Source organism: Camellia sinensis, chromosome 2 (genome assembly GCF_055761805.1).
Source record: "Camellia sinensis isolate YWXY chromosome 2, ASM5576180v1, whole genome shotgun sequence".
NCBI classification, from domain to species: domain Eukaryota; kingdom Viridiplantae; phylum Streptophyta; class Magnoliopsida; order Ericales; family Theaceae; genus Camellia; species Camellia sinensis.
In genome coordinates this window covers 87,306,237-87,325,568 of record NC_138962.1, presented here as the reverse complement: position 1 = coordinate 87,325,568, position 19,332 = coordinate 87,306,237, and the positions used below count along the sequence as shown (strand labels likewise).

The following is a 19,332-nucleotide window of genomic DNA, read 5'->3' as shown; positions in this document are numbered from 1 at the left end:
GTTATTGTTATAGACATTCTTGCAAAAAAAAATGTTAATACCTAGAAAATTATATTTTGAAACGTACGTTCCAAAACATGATATACTTTTGTTCCATAACCCTGTACGTTGACCGCCAGCGTAAACACAAACATACCAACAATAGTCAAGTGCAGTAAGAATGTACCATTCATCTCTGTGCCATTAAAACATGAATCCATACAATTACCAAATAACCTGTGACTCAGTCAACTTTTTATAGATCAGTAGCTTAGAATCAGGGCAATCAGAAGTGAAATTTGCTTTTCAGAGTTACAAAGCAAATTATAAATTTGATAAAAAAAACTAACCACCCAATGTTTGTTTGGAATGAATTCAAAAAAGAAGAGGTAGAGATACTTTGGATATTACTATAACTACCCAAATTTTGTTTTGGAATGGCTTCACAAAAACAAAAGTAGAGGTGGAGATTATAAAATGCTAGTGGGTGTAGTCAAAGCAGCCCAACATAGTGTGAAAACCAACATGCACTTGCTTAGGGCTTTATTTTTCCAGTCAAAAAGTATTATTCAAACTCCAAAACTAAAGCCACAGGTGTATAAGTATCAATGCACCTTCCCTCTTAACTTCCACCCAACCCTAGCTTCATCAAATTAACAGCTTTGAAAACTAAAAATTATACAAAATTAAAAAACCAAAATCAAAATCCTAAAAACTTTTGTGTTCTATACAAAACACTTGAAAAAGCATCCACACAAAATCAATTTACAAAACCGAAAGAAACAGCACAAGAACATTCCAGACTTATAAATTACTATAAAATAAGCATAATCGACCAAAAAATAAATTAAAATGACACTCTTTACAGGATCATAATGATAAAAATCAAACAAATTCGAATGAATCAACGAGAACTCACCTCACGCGCAGATAATCAGTGTGATCTTGAAAGCATCTTTCGATGACATCGAAAATGTACAATAATAGAGATTGGGAACATAGCTCTGTTCGTTATTAGAGAGAGAGAGAGTGAGTGAGAGATTTGCAATTCGCACCTCCAGATGATCGTCGACTGTCGATTGAGAACAACTTGAAGGAACTCGATTCAAAATAGATTCGCTGACCTAGGGCTTCAACAACAAGGATCTAGCGTTCCAAAAAAGAAAACTAATAGTTATTGAATTATTCAAAATAAAATTTAGGATTTAACAAATCGAATCGAATAAAAAAAAGACCTGATCTCCAAATGTGAAAGATCAAACTAAATCAAACAGATAAAATACAGAAATCTGTATGAGCTTTTCATAAATGGAGAGGGGGGCGGGGGGGGGGGGGGGGGGAGAGAGAGAGAGAGAGAGAGACCCTCACATAGCTTTGATCGGGATTTGCTGCACCTTCTACTCGAATGATCGTCAGTGGGACGATGACGGCGTCGAAGTAGGGCGACACCCGTGGGAGGATTGCAAAGTGAGGCAGCGCCAATGGCAGGAAGAGATATAGCGTATGAATGAAATAGGGTTAGGGCTCGTATTATTTGTGAGGGACAGAGTGGATGCGCAAAAACGGAACACTACGTCGTTTTTAATTATTTTTTTTTGCCACAGTTTAAAATCTGTCACAACTGATGAACCCTTTTGCGACGGGTAATTTGTTTCCGTCACTAATGATAACATCTTTTTGCTCATTTATTAGCGACAGTCATTTTCTGTCTCAACAAATACTATTAGCGACGAATTATTTCATACGTCTCAAATGTGTAGCTTTTGCAACAGATATCAGTCCGTCGCAAAAAGCTTCTCAACGGCTCCATTTGTTGTCGCAAAAGCTTATTTTTTGCAACGATTTTTATACCGTCGCAAAAAATTTCGTGTCTAAAGCCCCCTTTCTAGCAGTGGTACCTTCAACTTTGATAGAATTAAATATCAATCATTTAAAAAATCACAAAATAGGATAGAACCTTTATTCTACTTCCACACTAACAGAGTTTGTGCTGCTTATTATCTGCTCCCTTGGCATGATTTGTTTCCTCTCTTTAATGGCATTGTGAGACCGTAAACTTTTGGAGACATACAACCCAAAATCAATTGACAATAGAGGGACACTACAGGAAAAGGGCGATTTGGTGGCGTTTTTTTAACGACGTTTCTGTAAACGTCACAGTTATTAGTATTTAACGGCGTTTTAAAAACGCTGCATATTCTATTAAACAAAACGACACCGTTTTATAATGGGAGGCGTTTAAAAACGCCTCCGAATGTGGTGACCCACACGCGCCCCTTTCTGTGAAAACCTTACTTTGAATCAGAGCTCTCAACCCTTAACACATGCGCACAGATCTCTCTCTCCATCGAAGCTTAAATCAAAAAAGATTCAGATCGATGCCCCGATCTGAACAAAACCTGATTCAGATCCATCGAAGCTTAAATCACTCTCTCTTGCTTCAAACCCTTTTCTCTCGATTCGCAGATCAGTCTTATCTCTATCTCTAGTTCATGTTCGAGTTCGCAGGTCTTTCTTCATGGTAAGTGTTGATCAGTCTTATCTCTATCTTCTCACAGTCAAGCTCGATTGAAGATGATACTTACTGATGGAATCATTCGATTCAGGTTTGCTAGGTTTTATCTAGATCAGATCGATCGATTGAAGATCTATTGATTGATTGAACGTGATTTCGAAGTTCAACCTTCTTCAGCTCGGTGATTCAATCTCAGATTCGTTCGGCGATTTCGAAGTTCTCTCTCGATTTCAAAGCTCGGTGATTCAATCTCAGATTCGTTCAGTGAGGAAAGTGAGCACCATCATCTACCAAGGTGAGCACCATCGCTTCAGATTCTCTTGTTTTTTTTCCCTAAATTAGCATGTTGAATTTTAATCTCTGTTTTTTTATTACCCTAAATTAGCATCAGTTTGGATTGATGAAGTTATAACTGAAAGGAGTTTTTTATTTTTATTTTTTTGGACAGTGTAATTGGAAGGAGTTATATGAGACATTAGAGATTTATGGGTGGGGTGGGTGTAGTTTTCAGGATGATGTTAATTTTTCCAAAGTAATTAATATGGATTCATTTTTAGCATGACATAGCTTCAAAATGAGGTCTACATCAAATTGGATTGCTGCCTTTATATATTAGTATATATATGTGTTTCTTTTGGTTGATTTCATAATTTAGTTGTTCTGTTTGGTTGTTTGTACATTGAGAGGGATTAAATGGCGAGTGGTGTAGATGATTTTAGTCTTGACCACTCTAATTTGGATTGTTTGAACATCAATTTTGTGAATTTGGTACAGGTTGTTCAGTAAATTTGGATTGGATGTCTTGGCTAAATAATGAATTTTTATTGGGCCATTGGAAATTGAATAAAATGTTGCATTCATATCATTCATAGTTTTGAATCAGAGATAAATTTTATTAGATCAGTAGAAATTGAATAAAATGTCGCCTTCAAAGTGTTTGCGGCTTTGAATAAATTAAAAGTTGATTGTCACACAACTCACAAAGTCTGGTGCACTATTATTTGAACTAATTGGTACATGAGGCATCCATTGGGTTGATTAGTTCTGTTGGGAACCATTGTAGTGCAAGGTTCACTTCCAATTTCTCCTTTGCTTTGGCCATTGTTGTTACGATTATAATGGGGTGAATTGTTGCTGTTTTATAATTTGTGGGAACTTGAAAGAAACATGACCTATATGTCCTTTGTTTTTCTTGGGCTATTAGAACCTTTACTGCATAAATTATGTTTTGAATTCAATTATTTGACATATCGTTTGGGTTATTCAGGTTTGACCGTGACTGGAAAAAATTTGAAGATTTTGTTGGTTCAAAGACAGTGATTTAGGTGCTTATATCATCATGTTGTGAAGTCTATAAGGACTTTCTTATTTTTAAATTGAAGATGTCATTATATGAATTTGTTGAGTATCCGGTTAATGTAAAAATTGTTGGGATCTGATTGAGTATTAATGAATTCTGTTTTTCTCTCATTGTAGAAACTTGATACCCATCTCTCTCACTCTCTTTCTTCTTCTTCTTCTTCTTCTTCTTTTTTAATGGTTTTGTAGGCAAAGACTCTAAGGAAGACCTTAGGTGGTGGGATGAGACAAGTTGGCGTCCTTTGTGCTGCTGCTTTAGTTGCAGTGCAAGAGAATGTTGGAAAGCTCGAGAGTGATCACAACAATGCTAAGTTTTTAGCACATAAATTTTTTCTCCTGTTTAATACATTATCATATACATACAGTGGTAGACCCATTATTTTGGCTGATGTTTCTCTTTTACATTTTTATAAATTTGGTTTTCAGAAGGACTGAATAGAATTGAAGGACTAAAAGTGGATGTCAATTCAGTGGAGACCAACATAGTAACCTGAAATTGACATATGGTAATATACAATGTAGAATAAGTAGTTTGTTTGGTTAATATATGCATATCTAGAGACCATTATTTCTTGATCCGATTTACAAAAGAAGTGGAGCTACAAAATGTCAAGAAAATAATTTTCCAGTGTTTATTTTTTTCTTCATATAGTATTTGTATGGTGTTTAAGTGTTCCATATTATCTGCAAGAGTTCCAATTGGAAAATAAATGAACAATTGTCTACACATGCAATGCGTTTTTTTAATTGTAACACTGACACAGCTCTTGAATCTGCAGCACTGAGTGTAAATATTGGACATAAGACTAGCAGTTTATTGTTAAAGAGATTGTATATACATCCTCCTAATGCTAGTCGTGTATTACTACCGGATGGTAGACACTTGGCCTATCAGGACCAAGGTGTTCCGGGCGACAGAGCTAGATTTTCTATCATCAGTACACATCCTTTTCTTTCATCCCGACCTGCAGGTACAATAATCTCATCCTCAAATCTTCTGGAAAAGTAACTAAATAGGGGAACTTAATGAGTAATAACTATTCATGCTGATGTTTTGCACACATTTATTTGTTTTGTGCAAATAAGAATACCCGGGCTTAGGGCTTCACTACTGCAAGAATTGGCATTCGCCTGGTAACTTATGATCTTCCAGGTTTTGGGTTAAGTGATCCCCATCCCAACAGGAATCTTGAGTCATCAGCTATGGATATGTTACAGTTATCATATGCTGTGGGGGTCACTGACAAGTTCTGGGTGGTAGGATACTCAGGAGAGAGCATGCATGCTTGGGCTGTACTCTCAGATACATTCCTGACAGAGTAATAGGTATATTGGTCTCTCTCTCTCTCTCGCTTATTTTATTTTATTTTTTAATTAGTAAATTTCTCTAAATAAGATGTTAGCCTTTAGGGACCCATGACTTGCAATTTAGAAGGCTGTATTCTGACTAAATGTTCTACCCCTGGGGGTTATGTTGGTTTTTTATCTGCATTTTCTCTTCATTGTGAGTAATTCATGTTCATGTCTTGATTATGTTGAACATTGGTCTGCAATAGTCACTTTGGAATTAGGAGGAGCTGAAACTAATAAATCCTCGAGGAATTGGACCGTTAACTAGCTGTTTTCAAACAATCTGATATGACCACATATCAAATGGTAATAATATGTTATTCCTTTATACTGAGATTCAAATATCTATGAACATACATGACATTGTGCAACTGCACGACCATTATTTGCCACTGAAATACTTATGATATGTTTCAGAAAGTATTGTGATGCTTCAGTGTCACCCACATAATAAATAAAGAGGTGAATATTTTTGTTCTGTTGATGCTTTTTATCTCTGATCCATCCTTGGCTGAATTTGCAGGTGCAGTCATGGTTGCTCCAATGGTTAATCCATTTGAACCAAGCATGACAAAGAAAGAAAGATATAGAAGCTGGGGAAATTGGACACCACGAAGGAAACTAATGTACTTTTTAGCTCGGAGATTTCCTAGTTTTCTTGCTTACTTCTACCGGCGAAGCTTCTTGTCTGGAAATCATGGTCAGATAGATAAGTGGCTATCATTATCGCTAGGAAATAGGGCAAGTCATGTTGCCAAATGCCAGTCAATCACTATTCCTGCTTTGATCTCAAATATTTTCTTTAAAATTTAGATTTTTGGCTATTTATGATTCAGATTGCGATGTACTTAAGGATTGATTGATGTTCATTATAATGTTAATTTAGGATAGAGCTTTGATAGAGGAGCCAATGTTTAAAGAGTTTTGGCAAAGGGACGTAGAGGAATCAGTCCGACAGAGAAATGTAAAACCATTTGTGGAGGAAGCGGTATTGCAGGTTTCAGATTGGGAGCCAATGTTTATTATTTTTTTCTTTTTCCTTCCTTTTTTCTGAAGTCAATTCTTGTTGTTAACTTCAATGAAATTGTAGTTTTCTGTCCCTCCTTTCTGCATTTTGTCAGGACTGAACTGCACAAATATGGTTGTTTGAATGATCAATTTTTCTTAACTTCATCTGTATTTCCTTCTAAAATGCACCTCTTTTTCTATTTGATGGATTATTTTAAACTTTGTTCTGGCATTGTTCAACAATTATGCATATTCTGTCCTCTCATTGGTCATATATTTGAAAATAAGGGGTTGGAATTGATGTCTCATGTTGCATCTTCACTACTGAAGACAATGAGTAGCTGATGCCTTATGCCAAAACATGTTACTAAGGAAAATATGTTTGTGACATCATGTCCTTTAGAATGCTCTATGTATTTCTCAATTGAAGGAAAATGACAGATTGAAATAGCAGACCTAGTAAGAAATACAAGAGGGTGTATCCATTTTGGCCAGTGAGCTCGTAGACTATGTATTGTTTTCAAAAGTTGGGATTCAACTACCTATTTTTAAAAACCATGTTATGGAACCTTTCCCAGAATTCATTAGTTTACATGTGTTTTTTATTGGGACCAATCCTTCTTTATTTCTGCTTTCTCAGGACTCTTCAGATGTTTCTTCAAGAGCTGGCATTTCACCACCATTTTGTTTCCATAGTTGCAGACATGCCGCATAGTGCCAATTGGAGGCACATGTGACGAATGTACACATATAGCTTCTCATTATCCTTATATTATATGCTCTATGGTAGAGGTGTTTTTATTATTATATTTTTCTTTTTTTTAATTTCTGACATGCATAACTTGAATGCTGTATTGCAGTGTAAAGATCCTCACTTCTGAAAGTAAATGGCGATGATGTGCTTTGAAGTATTCACTCTACATGTAAGAAGAAGAAGAAGAAGAAGAAGAACTAACAAGGTAAAAGTACTAACATCACTAGTTTAAGCTGATAATAATATTCATAAATCAATAGTGTTAAAGACATGTTAGGCAAATGCTTTTTTGAGTTGAGAATGATGTTATTCATAAATCATATACATTGTTTTTAAGTATCAAGTGGTTTTCACAAGTATGGTTTATTCTTCTTCTCCTACATTGTGTTTGGAAAGTGTCTAAGAAAAAGAAACAGTGTTGTGAGAATGTCCAACACACATTAGCAAACATGGTACTTATTGCATCTTAGTTTTAAATTATATAAAAACAAACATGTTTTATTGTCAAGTATTTTCAGTTTTAAATTATCCAGTCAAGTATTTTCAGCAGGCATTATACTATTATCCTAAATATCAGTATAATGGAATTATTTTAATACTGAAAATACTTGAATTGGTGGTCCATTCATGAATTGGTTGAATACTGAAAATTATCCTAAATACTGAAAATTGGTTGTCCATTCATGAAAATAATACTAAAAATATTTTCAGTATGGACAACTAATTATAAATACTGAAAATTGAAATATCCTAAATACACCAGTTTTGAATTGGTTGTCCATTCATGAAAATACACCAGTTTTAAATTATCCTGATTTAAAACAATTGGGACCAAGATTTTGTTGAGTTGAATGGCACAAACTTGCAAACATTGCATTGTACATGCTTATCATTTTTTAATCCATTTTATATCTCTGCAATAGTGGACGCATAACGTGCACTTTGCTAATTGAAATTCTTGGCCTCAGTTTGAGGGTTTTCATAAACATTTTGGTGTTTATTTCCACCTTTTGATAAAACCAATGTGCTTTGCTACTCAACTTTGTTGTGTAATTGACCTATTAAGATGCTAAACTTTCCTTTTTATTTTTTTTCAAACCTTATGCTTACAATGCAGAGATCAAATTTTCATCAATTTACATCATAATTGGGCTGTTGGTCTGCCAAAACGAGCAGTGAGTTTCATCTTCTGCATTTGTTATTAGTTCTTCGTAGGTTAAATTTGGCTTGCATTATTTAGTTGATTTCTAATCTGCCTACACAGCCAATCAAACTTTGGAAGACTTATGCAATGGATATCTAGAACTTGAGTGAATTTATTCTCATTCTAGAACAGATGCTTGGACTTTGTATTTTGTTGAATCAGTGGGGTTCTTTCCAGGGATTTTTGGAACATTCACAAATAACTGAAAGACATTCCTCTTTTGTGCATACCATTCAAATGTTACCTTATTTGAATTATTTTGATGTTGTTGACTTGCTACTTTTCCAGGGCCTTTGGTACAAATAACTGTAAGTGCTGAGACATTTGCTCACTTTTTGATTTTGTTATCCAGAAAAATGCTGCTTCTCTTAGAATTGGGAAATGGTGCAAGAATGCCACTTTCATACTAGTGTGTACTAGATTCTAGTAGCAAAGAATTCTTGTGTTACTGCAATTGAGCTGTATATTGAAGATTATCCCTAGTTTGCTCACTGCTTAGATGAGAAAGCTAACCAAATACTTTTCCCTCGACTTTTCATTTCTTCCCTCGTCAAGACAGTCCCTTCTGTTGACTTTAATTAGAAGAGAATTCCTGCGGAAGCATAGGGAAGTCTTCTACTCTCTTCTCTAATCTTACATTGGTAAGTCCAAAGGAAGACTGCAACTTGTTTGTGAGTGAGAGCAGAGACAAACTGAGCCAACCAACCAATGCTAGCCCATAAAGAATTGTTAAAATAATAAAACAGGCCCACACATAGAATACAGAACTATTCTAATGCCCCTTGTTGTATCGCACAGGTAAGGTGCACCAGACTCGTAATTATCATGATCTATAAAACAGTGTCAACCAATGATAGCCCATATGTACGCTTAGGCTGGGCTGTTGAGCTTATGGTTACTGGCAGGTACATGAAAATTTAAAATTTAAGTTGTATATTATTGAAATTATTTAGTCTTCTTCTGCTGAGATAAAAAGAGTTAATGATTGACATTTAACTATAACCTCTTACAGATTGAGGTAGGTGATATTATTATTGCAAGCAATTCAACAGGAACAGGTGTCAGAGAACAAATTTCCTTTCAATGCAGAAAATTACAAATTATATGAAGAAGTTGGAGAAGGTGTCAGCGCCACTGTTCACCGGGCTCTCTGCATTCCTTTGTGTTGACTGGGATTTGGGAATGTATCCTGCTCAAAATTGTCTTTGTTGTACATGAACCTATTTTGATTAATTGAATACGAATCCCTATTCTGCAGTGTAATGATGTGTAATATGCTTGACTATTCCATTGCATCTGCATGTGCAAGCAAATGACTTAACCTATTTTTTCTTTTTATTTTTTGATTGTATTTGTTGTTTGATTTTGGTTCAGACACAATCATGTAATGTTTATTTAGTCAATATATTGAAGTAGCTGTAAAATTTTATTCATATTATTGTTATTTTTCAGCTTTATTAAAGGTATGTTTTTTAGTTAAATATAACAGATTCAGAACAATTTTTTTTTTAAAAAAAGAGCTATAACGGCGTTTTTTCAAAACGCCACTACAGTGTCAACGGACATTTTTTTAAAATAGAAAAATCTATCACGGCGTTTTAAAAACGTCGCTAAATATTGGATGACGTCATTTTATCATTATTTATCGCATTTAGCGGCGTTTTTAAAAACGCCGCCTATACTAATTTTACGACGTTTATAAAGCGTCATAAACTTATAGCGACGGCCGCGTCCTCGACGTTTGGTGATAAGCGTCACTAAAGGAATTAGCGGCGTTTTTAATACATATAGCGGCGTTTTTAAAACGCCGCTAAAAGTCATTTTTCCAGCAGTGGGAGATGTATTTAGACAACAAGAGAAACAATTGTGAGGTGGAGATTTGGTTCGTGAGACACCTAACAATCAGCTCTCATAACATGTTAAAAAATTTGGATGTATTCATCCAAAGTTTGAACTCTTCTAATGTACGCGTGCTTCATCGGAGTGACAAAATTTCATCATAATGTCCACTTTGATAAATATCTCATTCTGATAATTTCCTTTAACATGAGAGTATTTTCATATAATTATGGTTATGGGCCCTCCTCTGTAATCAAGCTATGAACCCTTTGTTTTATTTTATTTATTTACTTTTACATCTACTAATCTCTAGTGTTTCTTGTGTGATTAGGAGTTTGTTCGGGGTGTGCTATATAAGCACACTTCTTATCTTTTTATATTTTTTGGATCACATAACCTTTCTATTTTTCTACACATATTTTTGTAAAAAGTTAAAAGGTGTACAAATTTATTTATACCAGGAAGACTATACTGATCCTTATGAGTATTATCATTGAGCCTTTTATAGTTACAGACCATTCGCTCCTTGCCACGTTTTTCCTCCTTAGTGACTGGATCAATGTATGTCAGATTTTGGTCGGTTTGTATCACTAGAAAAGAGAAGTTAGGATTATGTCCTTGAATTGAGACTACATTATGAAGAATGAGGAGGGGTAATTCTGAGTAATCCTTTCATTTTTTGCTTATATCTTAAAACTTGTACCTCATTGATATTGGCTGTACTCTATTCTTGATCTTCCTTCATATCACAGGATACAATCTATAACAGTACTATACTGAGCAAAACTCATACCACGAAGGAGTCAAAAACAAACTATATTTGCTCTTACCTCCTGCATTATGTTGAGATGCATGTCAGATTCATGTGGAACTGGAGGCATGCACTTCTTGTGTTCTACCAAGGAGCCTAACACTCCTTTGGGTGGTGTTTTTTTTCATTTTTTTATATAATTTACGGTGTAATCATCTGATCTAGATCCATGGTTTTTCTTACCTGGACAGGTCTGATTAGAATTTAGATTTGCTGTTTGCAGCAAAATGGATTGGATTCTAACCCAACATCTGTGACTGTTATTTCATTTGTTTATGCTCCCTTGTGTAGCCTACTATATAGCCTGTTCTTGTTTTAGTTGAGTTTTCTTTGAGAGCAACCTATACTTTTGATATCTCATTGTGCTCTAAGTTCCAATATTTATAAATTATTATCTAGGATTTTTGGTTTGATCACACCATTTTCTGCACTAAACTGATTGTTGTTTTATTTCAGCCAACTGAGCGCATCACCATTTTGTCCACGTACTATTATGGTGAGAATCGAATAGCCTCACTGTTTTCTAGTACTATGCAGTTTTATATTCTTGCTATAGCACATCATATAGAATGAAAGAACATGACATTGGTTGTATACCTTTGGCATTAAGACATAAGACGCTTATAACACACAGCATTCTGTAAATGCATATTGCCTGTTTCATTATTGCTTAATTGCTCCATACAAATGATCTCCTTAATTTGAAAATGATTTGATCAGATTATCATCTCGGTTGTTAAATCTATCCTGTTATTTCTTAAATTGTTATATGAGTTGAATCAGTCTTAAGAAATTGCTTTGGAACCGATTGGGTTTGGTCCTCACTCATTACAAGTGCTCCGAGTTCGTTGGTACTTAAGAATGAATATACACTGAATAGACCTGAGCGTCCTTTATATTTGAAAGCAAAAGGATGAATACACACCAAATAGACCTGAGCATCCTTTATATTTGGAAGCAAAGGAGATTATTATACAAAGAGACCTCTAATTTTTGGTGCCAGCATGAGATTAGAGATGAACATTGTTTTGAAAAAATGGTCAATAGACATGACCCTTTTCTTAGGATGTCGACAACAATAATATAAAATGACTTGAAAAAATTATTCTGTTTTACAATCAACAGATGATTGATTATGATCTTCATTCTTCACAATTCACATGATTTTAGCACCATCTTTCTCGGAGACCAATTTTCTTAATCGGTTCAGTAATAACTCAAAGTCATTTTGGCTTCTGAGGAGGCGGAGCCGAACATGGAAATTTTTGACACCAAACCTTGTACCCTTGCGGCCAATGATGTTTGCTGCTCGGAGGACTGCGTAACAGTCTTCGTCTTCTTCACTTTCACACTTCAACCATGCATAAGCTGCCACCAGTACAAATTCCTAGGCATTAGAACTGGTCTTTATACAAAATACGCTTGTTTTTTGAAAAATATTTTTAGCCGAAACAAACAGTGTGTCAAGGTTAATTCTTTATTATCTATTTGCATTCCAATTTCCAAGTACTTTTAGTCTAGTTGATATTATTAGACACAGTGAGAAAGAAATATAAAAGTTCTCGAATGAGAAGATTCTGAATCATATAAATGAGAAAATCAACTGGAGAACGTTCCCTGACTTGTTGGAAAAAAGTGCAGAATTGAGGTGGAATTTCCTGAATTACCTTTCTTTGTTATCTTTTTTGTTATCAATAAATATCCATATATCGTCATGAAATAGTTAGATTAGGTGGAGAGCTATATTCATCTTTGGCAATTGTGATTAGATGTTTGAGGAATCCATATTTTTTTATTTTATAAATCTTTATTCTTAATCTTTTAGCTTGGGGGTGTTTTTCTTTTTAAATTTCTTCACTGCTCTCTCTCTCTTTTTTGGGAGTGGGGGTTTGAGGAAGCATTATGTCTTCGATGTTTCTTGTTATCATGTCCTGCAAGTTTGGTCTAAGACTCAGTTCTATACAGGTCTTGCATGCGTCGATTTGAAACTTGGGAGCTCTCTGCTAGATTTTGAATGCCATTTCAACGAAGTCCTTGAGAAGAAGATGCGATAAGTTGTTTTGTTATGTAGGTAGATATAACTCCAATTACAATATGTTCATTGAATAGTTGAATGCTGCAAACAATACTTATGGCACTAGCCTTATAAATTGGAAATGAAAATTTTGAATTCTTTGTCAGTTTATGATATACAATCAAGATATTATGCACTAATGAATCAGAGCATGGTATTTGTTTGTTATTGAATGCGATGAGCATTTTTTTTTTTTTTTTTGGTGTAGTTGAATTTTAATTTGGAGATGAGCAGATGGTCTGGTGATGCGTTTGATATTTTCTGTTTGGTTGTTAAGAAATCAAGAAAGGAATATAAGTTGATATTCAAACTAGTATTTTAGAATAATTGTTACAAAATAAAAAGCCAAAAAAAAAAAAAAAAAAACTATCAAACTTTTAGAGACCAATTTTAGTTAACCTTCACACCTGCAAAACTAAAACTTTTAGCCACCACTTTCATTTGTCCCAAAAAAATAAAACTTTTAGAGACCACTTTCATTTGTCCCAAAAATTAAAACTGGACTATAATTAGACATAATTAGACTTTTAGGCACATAGTTCGGTTGTCTCAAAATCAAACCTTTTTGCAACCACATATTTTTGTCTCTAAAAGTCATTTTTTGGCGTTTGACGGAAGAAATTAGTTGGTTAAAGTTTTTTCCAACAAATATTACACTATTAGGGACGGAATAAATTTTACCTAAAAAGTTGATTTCTTGTAGTGTACAATAATCATTTTATTTTCCAACTCTCAAAGTCTCACCTTATCACTCTAATAAAAATCACTCTTGAACAAAATCCTTAAAATCTGTCTATTTCTTTATCTGCATACTTATTCGGTAACAGCTCTAATGCAGTAATTAATCACTGTGGATGCTTTTAGACCTGGTAAATGAGGGTCAATCACCAAATCTAAGCCTAATCAATCACTATATATAAATATATAAGAATAGGAAGAAGTCAAAGAAGAAAGAATGAAATGTTATAAGAATAGGAAGAAGTCAAAGAAGAAAGAATGAAATGTATGAATAAACCAAAATGGAGTAAAGTGCGATTTAAAATATATATATATATATATAAAGGACTGGGACATATGCTAAAAGCAGAACAAGTGTTGATTAGTCTACCACGCAATTGCTTCATAAATTTCCCCGCTGTAGTTGGTCATGGAAACAATGCAAACAAATATATAATCTAACTACCACTAATAAAAAAATGATAATAAGATAAAATCTATTTTAAGCAAATCTCATAGATATATTTATAATTTATCCTAAAAATTTTAACCACGTGGCAGAAGAGATGCAAAGAGCAATTTTGCCTTCACTCTAGGGAATCAGGGGCAGACAATTCCTTACGTTGTATTTGGTTGAGAGATTTAGGGAAGAGATTTGAAAAGGAAAAAGGAAAATGTGTGTGAAACAAGGTGAAATGTAAATATATTTTATTCACATTTCACCTACATTTTCCTTTTCTTTTTTCTTTTTTAAATCTCTTCTTAAATCTCTTAATCAAACACAACGTTCGTAAACAATGAGAACAAGTAACAAACTACCCCCCACGGTTTCTGTTTCTTCTTGTCTATTTTCATTTTCATTTTTTAGTTTGGAAATTGGAAGGCATTACTTGTTTACGATATTGTTTTTGTTTTTAAATAAAAATAATGTTAAATTCTAAATTTTCAAAATTTTTAAAAAAGGATCCTCCAATAATATACATCTACAAAAAAAACTTATATCATATACAAGTTATGATACTTTGTAATAGTCATTTAGTGGTGTTAATACCATAAAGTGTCGTAACAAAATTACTTTTAGTCATAACTAAAGAAACCAAAATAAATCATAACCAAACGGCATTTGAGTTATAAGCAAAGACTTCTTTAGTCATTACCAAAATAACAATCATAATAGCTTATAACTAAATTGTAATCAATACCATAATGAGTCATGGCCAATCAAGTCCCCACCAATACTACAATAAGTTATAATCAAACACCGCTACACTTACACGTATACCCAAAGATTTCTTTGATCATAAGCAAAAATAACAACTATAATAAGTCATAATTAATTCATAACCAACCACGATGAGTTAAGCCAATACTGCAATTAGTTATGATAAAATATCACAAAGAAATATATGGTATATGTGTATATATATATATATTAAAGTGTGTATTATAGAATTTGCAGATATACTTTCAAAGTAAAAAGTATCATACAATAAATAAAAAAAAATGTGTGTCATTGCACCTGTGGAACGAGATAATAGTTCGTATTTCAGTCCAACTGGTGTCTGCCTCCATTGGTATATGCGCGGCATATGCCGAACCTTTTGGTGATCCTTGCTCCCTTCGCCACGTATGCATTCTATGAGCTCATTCTTAACCAGCCTCAAAGTCAATTCTTGGAGATCTTCGAGATACTCGATGCCATGAGGTAGTATCTTCAACTCATACATTTCCCAATATAAAATTCTTGGAGACCTGGCATCACCCCCCTCTCTATAATAATCTCATTTAACTGAGGGAAATTCCACAAGTTCAATATTCTAAGTTTATGGAACCCTTCACTAAAGCATAATTGTCCTCTTCCTTCATATGCATTACAAAGGTTCAACAGTCCCAAATTCGGAAGTGCTTGAATGTATGGAATAGGATCTTCTGTTAGTCTGGACCATCGCAATGCCAAAAAAGTAAGGTTTTGAAGTGAGTGAAACCAACAAGGCACTTTCTCCAATTTTCCAACTAAAACGAGCACATTGAGATAGCGAGGAGGAGTTGAGGAGAGTGCATCCATTCGTAGATATTCATCCTCATCAATCACCATCACAGACAAGCGACGAAGGAGACTCATATTTTGGATTGCAGTACACAAGTCCTCCTCGTCTACTTGTCTCACCTTTGTGATCCCAAACCTTCTAAGTTGTGTCATGTTCTTGATTTGCTTCATCAAGTCTGCTTGTGCTTCTACACCTGCCAAAACTTGCAAGTTTTTTAGCTTGCAAATATTAGATGGTGTTGTCGTACCACGTTCAAAATGAAAGTCATCCCAAATTTCATTGTCAGAATGGTACATCATTAGATGTCACAAATTTCGCAACTCTGTGATTCCAGCTGGAAGCACTTCTATTTTGGACTTAGTAATGTCTAGAGTGTTTAGGTTGCAGAGTCTTCCAATGGATTTTGGAAGTTCCTTCACCCTAGATCCTCTCAAGTTCAATAATCTTAAATTGAACAGATCCACTAGTTCTTCGGGCAGTACTTCGATCCATGCATTCTCAAGATCCAATACTCTTAACAATCGTAAGCCTAGTGGCAATGCTATCTCCCCAACAACAAATACAAGAAGAGTCCGAAGCTTTAACATGCCCTTCCAGTTCCACGGTTGTAATTCTCTACCAATTGATTGAATCGACATGCGACGATTTGTTACACTTCCTTCTTCATCATTTGCCTCTCGCCCATCATATACAACACAAAACTTCTCTGCTTCAGATGTAGAAATTGCGAGTTCACGCATAAGATCATGCATCTTACATCTTCTTGGCCTTCCTAATTCGTTTCTCTTTACGACTTGAAGCATGCTTTGGCAAATAAGCTCCATAAGGTAGCTTTCTGCTATCTCCTCTGGTGTTCTCCCCCTCACCTTTTCTACGAACCCTTCTGCCATCCAAAGTCTAATGAGCCTCTTTCGTTTGATCTCATAATCTTCCGGGAAAAGACAACAATATAAGAAGCAACACTTCAGTTGGTACGGCAAATCATTAAAGCTAAGCAACAATACAGTTTTCACAACTTCTAGCCCAGGGTTGTTGCTCAATTCCCAGCTCAAGCTGTTATAAATATTTCTCCATTCCGACTCCAGATATTTAGAAGACATGACACCCCCCAAAGATACAATTGCAAGAGGAAGCCCTCTACATTTTGCAACAAGGTCTTGAGCTAAGGTTTTGAGATGTTGAGGACAACACCTATTTGGATTGCTTGAAAAAGCTTTCATACAAAAGAGGTTCCATGCATCACTTACAAGTTACACCCAACAATTTGATATAATGGACATAACTTTTTACCCCAAAAGAAGATGAAGCTATCTCTTCATTTCGGGTTGCAAGTATGACCCGACTTCCTAGTCCTTCATCAAGAAGTGATACATGTATTTCTCTCCAGAGGTTGCTACTCCATACATCATCAAAGACAATTACGTACCTTTTCAACCGTAAGAAGTTCGTAATCATCTCTATGAGCTCCCTATAGCTCATACTGCTTAAATCTATTGGAATTGCTTCCATGGCACCATGGTAGAATTCCTTAATCATGCTTCTAAGTAAGTCGTCAACTACATATGTTTGGGAGACAGTTATCCACGCATAGCAATCAAATTGTCTCTTGACAATTTGGCTGTTGTAGGCCTGGGCAGCCAGAGTGGTCTTACCTGAACCACCCATCCCCACCACTGAAATAACCGTTCTTTGTAATTCTTCTTTGTCCACCAACCAGTCCAATAGTTGTTTCTTTCCATCTTCGATCCCCACTAGATCATCATCTTTAAAAAATAGAGAAGACTCGCTGAGGTTTGGCAGCCGCCTCTGATGGTCTTGGGAGCTTGAGCTTGCTCCTCCTACACGATCGACCCCATAACGTCGGTTTCTTTCTGGGATGGCTTTGATCATGCTGTTGATTTTCTATAACTTTGTGGCTATTCGATGCCTCACCCATAGATTCTTTGGGGCGTAGACTATCTAACGGAGGAACTTTGTGAATTTACCATATACTTTTTGCTTGTTCATGTAATACATGAATTCGTCTATGATATTTTCAACCTCGTAGGCCAAGTCTCTAACATTGGCCACCCAAGTCTTCTCTCCTTCAGTTTGGACTGTTGTTTTATCGGCATCCTCCAGAAAAGATGTCATGCTTGTTAATTCATGGTTGAGTTGGTTGAGTTCATCGCGTACTCCTCCAATCAACGATGCTTCGTTCTCAAGGGCTGAAACTATCCTGCCAATCACAAGTCCCACGGCAGATAAGGCCATGTTAGCTTTCTACCTCCCTCCCCTCTTACTTCTTAGCACCCTGCTCTCTCTTGTCTTGAAGATGAATAATTTGTAATATGTACTTGGTTCACTTTGTTTCATATATATATTTTTTTTGGTGTTGGTTTATTTGTCAGATCATTACATATAGGGACCTACACAACATTATACGGATCAAACCTGCCAAACATTGTTGACAATTGTTTATATGTCACTTAGTTTTGTATTATCATATTACATTTATGGTAAGATATTATTTATTTATTTTAATTACTTATTAATTATTTTAATACAAGAAAATCAATTATACATGGAAGTGATATAAAACAGTAATAATAATAATAATAATAAAAAAGCTGAAATACTCGATTTTTGTACATTATTTTGGTGTCATATATGCATATAAATGTGGAGAAATCATAAAAAAAATCATCACCTTTATTCTTTTCTTTTCTTTTCTTTTCTTTTTTTAGTTTCTGTATATTTGTAAAAAATTGCTTCCGACCTCTAAAACTTGACCACTAAATCGGCACTAATGACGTGGCCGCCAACGTGGAAAGCTGAGGTAAACTCGCCCGTTTCTCCCTCTTTCTTATTCATTTTAAATTTCAAATTCATTTTCACAAAACATTTGAAGACTCTCTCTCTCTCTCTATTCTTCCTTCTCTTCTCTGCTATGCCTCTTTGTCGACGAGCTCCCGACGAACGCAGCTTCTACAATTCTGACGAGCGCAGCTTCTCACGAGAACGACGAGCACAGCTTCTGAAGAGACTGTAATCACAAATCACAAATATTGACTAGTCAATGATCTTGCAAGATATTGACAAACCACATAATTTCTCCACTTTTTTTACTCTTGGTTTGTGTTTTCTTCCACCTATGTTCAAGAGTTCAAATTTCCAACAAAAACCACGCTCCTTAATTTTACTTTTACATTGTCGTCTTTCCTACTAGTTATTTTTAAATTTAGTTTTCTAAACAATTCTTAGAATGAGCCAAACTCTTGTTTACCAATCTTGAAGTAGTGGGTTAGAATCAAAGGGACTTGGTGCAATAATGTCAAAGCTAGATCCATACCTAATCTATCATTTTATGGTGACTAAACTAAGCGTGCATTTTTCTTGTTAATTCGCAACTCCGAGAAGAAAAAATTGTTTTTAAAAGTCTGCCAAACACCGTCAACTTGGGTATTGTTATTGAAAACTTATCTAACTTATAAACAGGGGATTTCTGAACAGATTTTTTTTTTTTTCCCCATATCTATCTTGCTATGTGACAGAGATAGAAACTGACTAGATGGAAGTCCAAGTCCGACGAAGACGCCGGACGGTGGAGGAGGGAGAAGACGTCCGACGATGGAGGAGACGAACGGCGGAGGACAGATCTACAAATGTCGAACAAGACAGCAAACGCCAAACGG

The 19,332-nt window shown here is 35.0% G+C and overlaps 1 protein-coding gene, 1 long non-coding RNA gene and 1 pseudogene across 7 annotated transcripts; 1 reads left to right on the top strand and 2 right to left on the bottom strand.

Moving 5' to 3' along the window:
• The first annotated feature begins 2,078 nt into the window (after nt 1-2,078).
• On the top strand, nt 2,079-6,219 carry LOC145820175 (uncharacterized). Of its 6 annotated transcripts, none has more exons than XR_014361291.1 (9): nt 2,079-2,500; nt 2,586-2,789; nt 3,762-3,819; nt 4,043-4,359; nt 4,633-4,824; nt 4,940-4,987; nt 5,072-5,179; nt 5,727-5,903; nt 6,090-6,219. It is a non-coding gene; the product is annotated as an uncharacterized LOC145820175 (long non-coding RNA). The 6 variants fall into 6 exon arrangements; XR_014361287.1 differs by having other exon boundaries at nt 5,727-5,944; XR_014361288.1 differs by lacking the exon at nt 6,090-6,219 and having other exon boundaries at nt 5,727-6,047.
• A 9,105-nt stretch (nt 6,220-15,324) lies between these two features.
• LOC145815241 (disease resistance protein RPM1-like) lies at nt 15,325-15,954 on the bottom strand. The gene has a single exon (XM_082911975.1). It carries the CDS (start codon nt 15,952-15,954, stop codon nt 15,325-15,327), a length of 630 nt encoding a protein of 209 aa, XP_082768101.1.
• Nucleotides 15,955-15,963: 9 nt separating this feature from the next.
• Nucleotides 15,964-17,548, bottom strand: LOC114262807 (disease resistance protein RPM1 pseudogene; annotated as a pseudogene).
• Nucleotides 17,549-19,332: the final 1,784 nt, after the last annotated feature.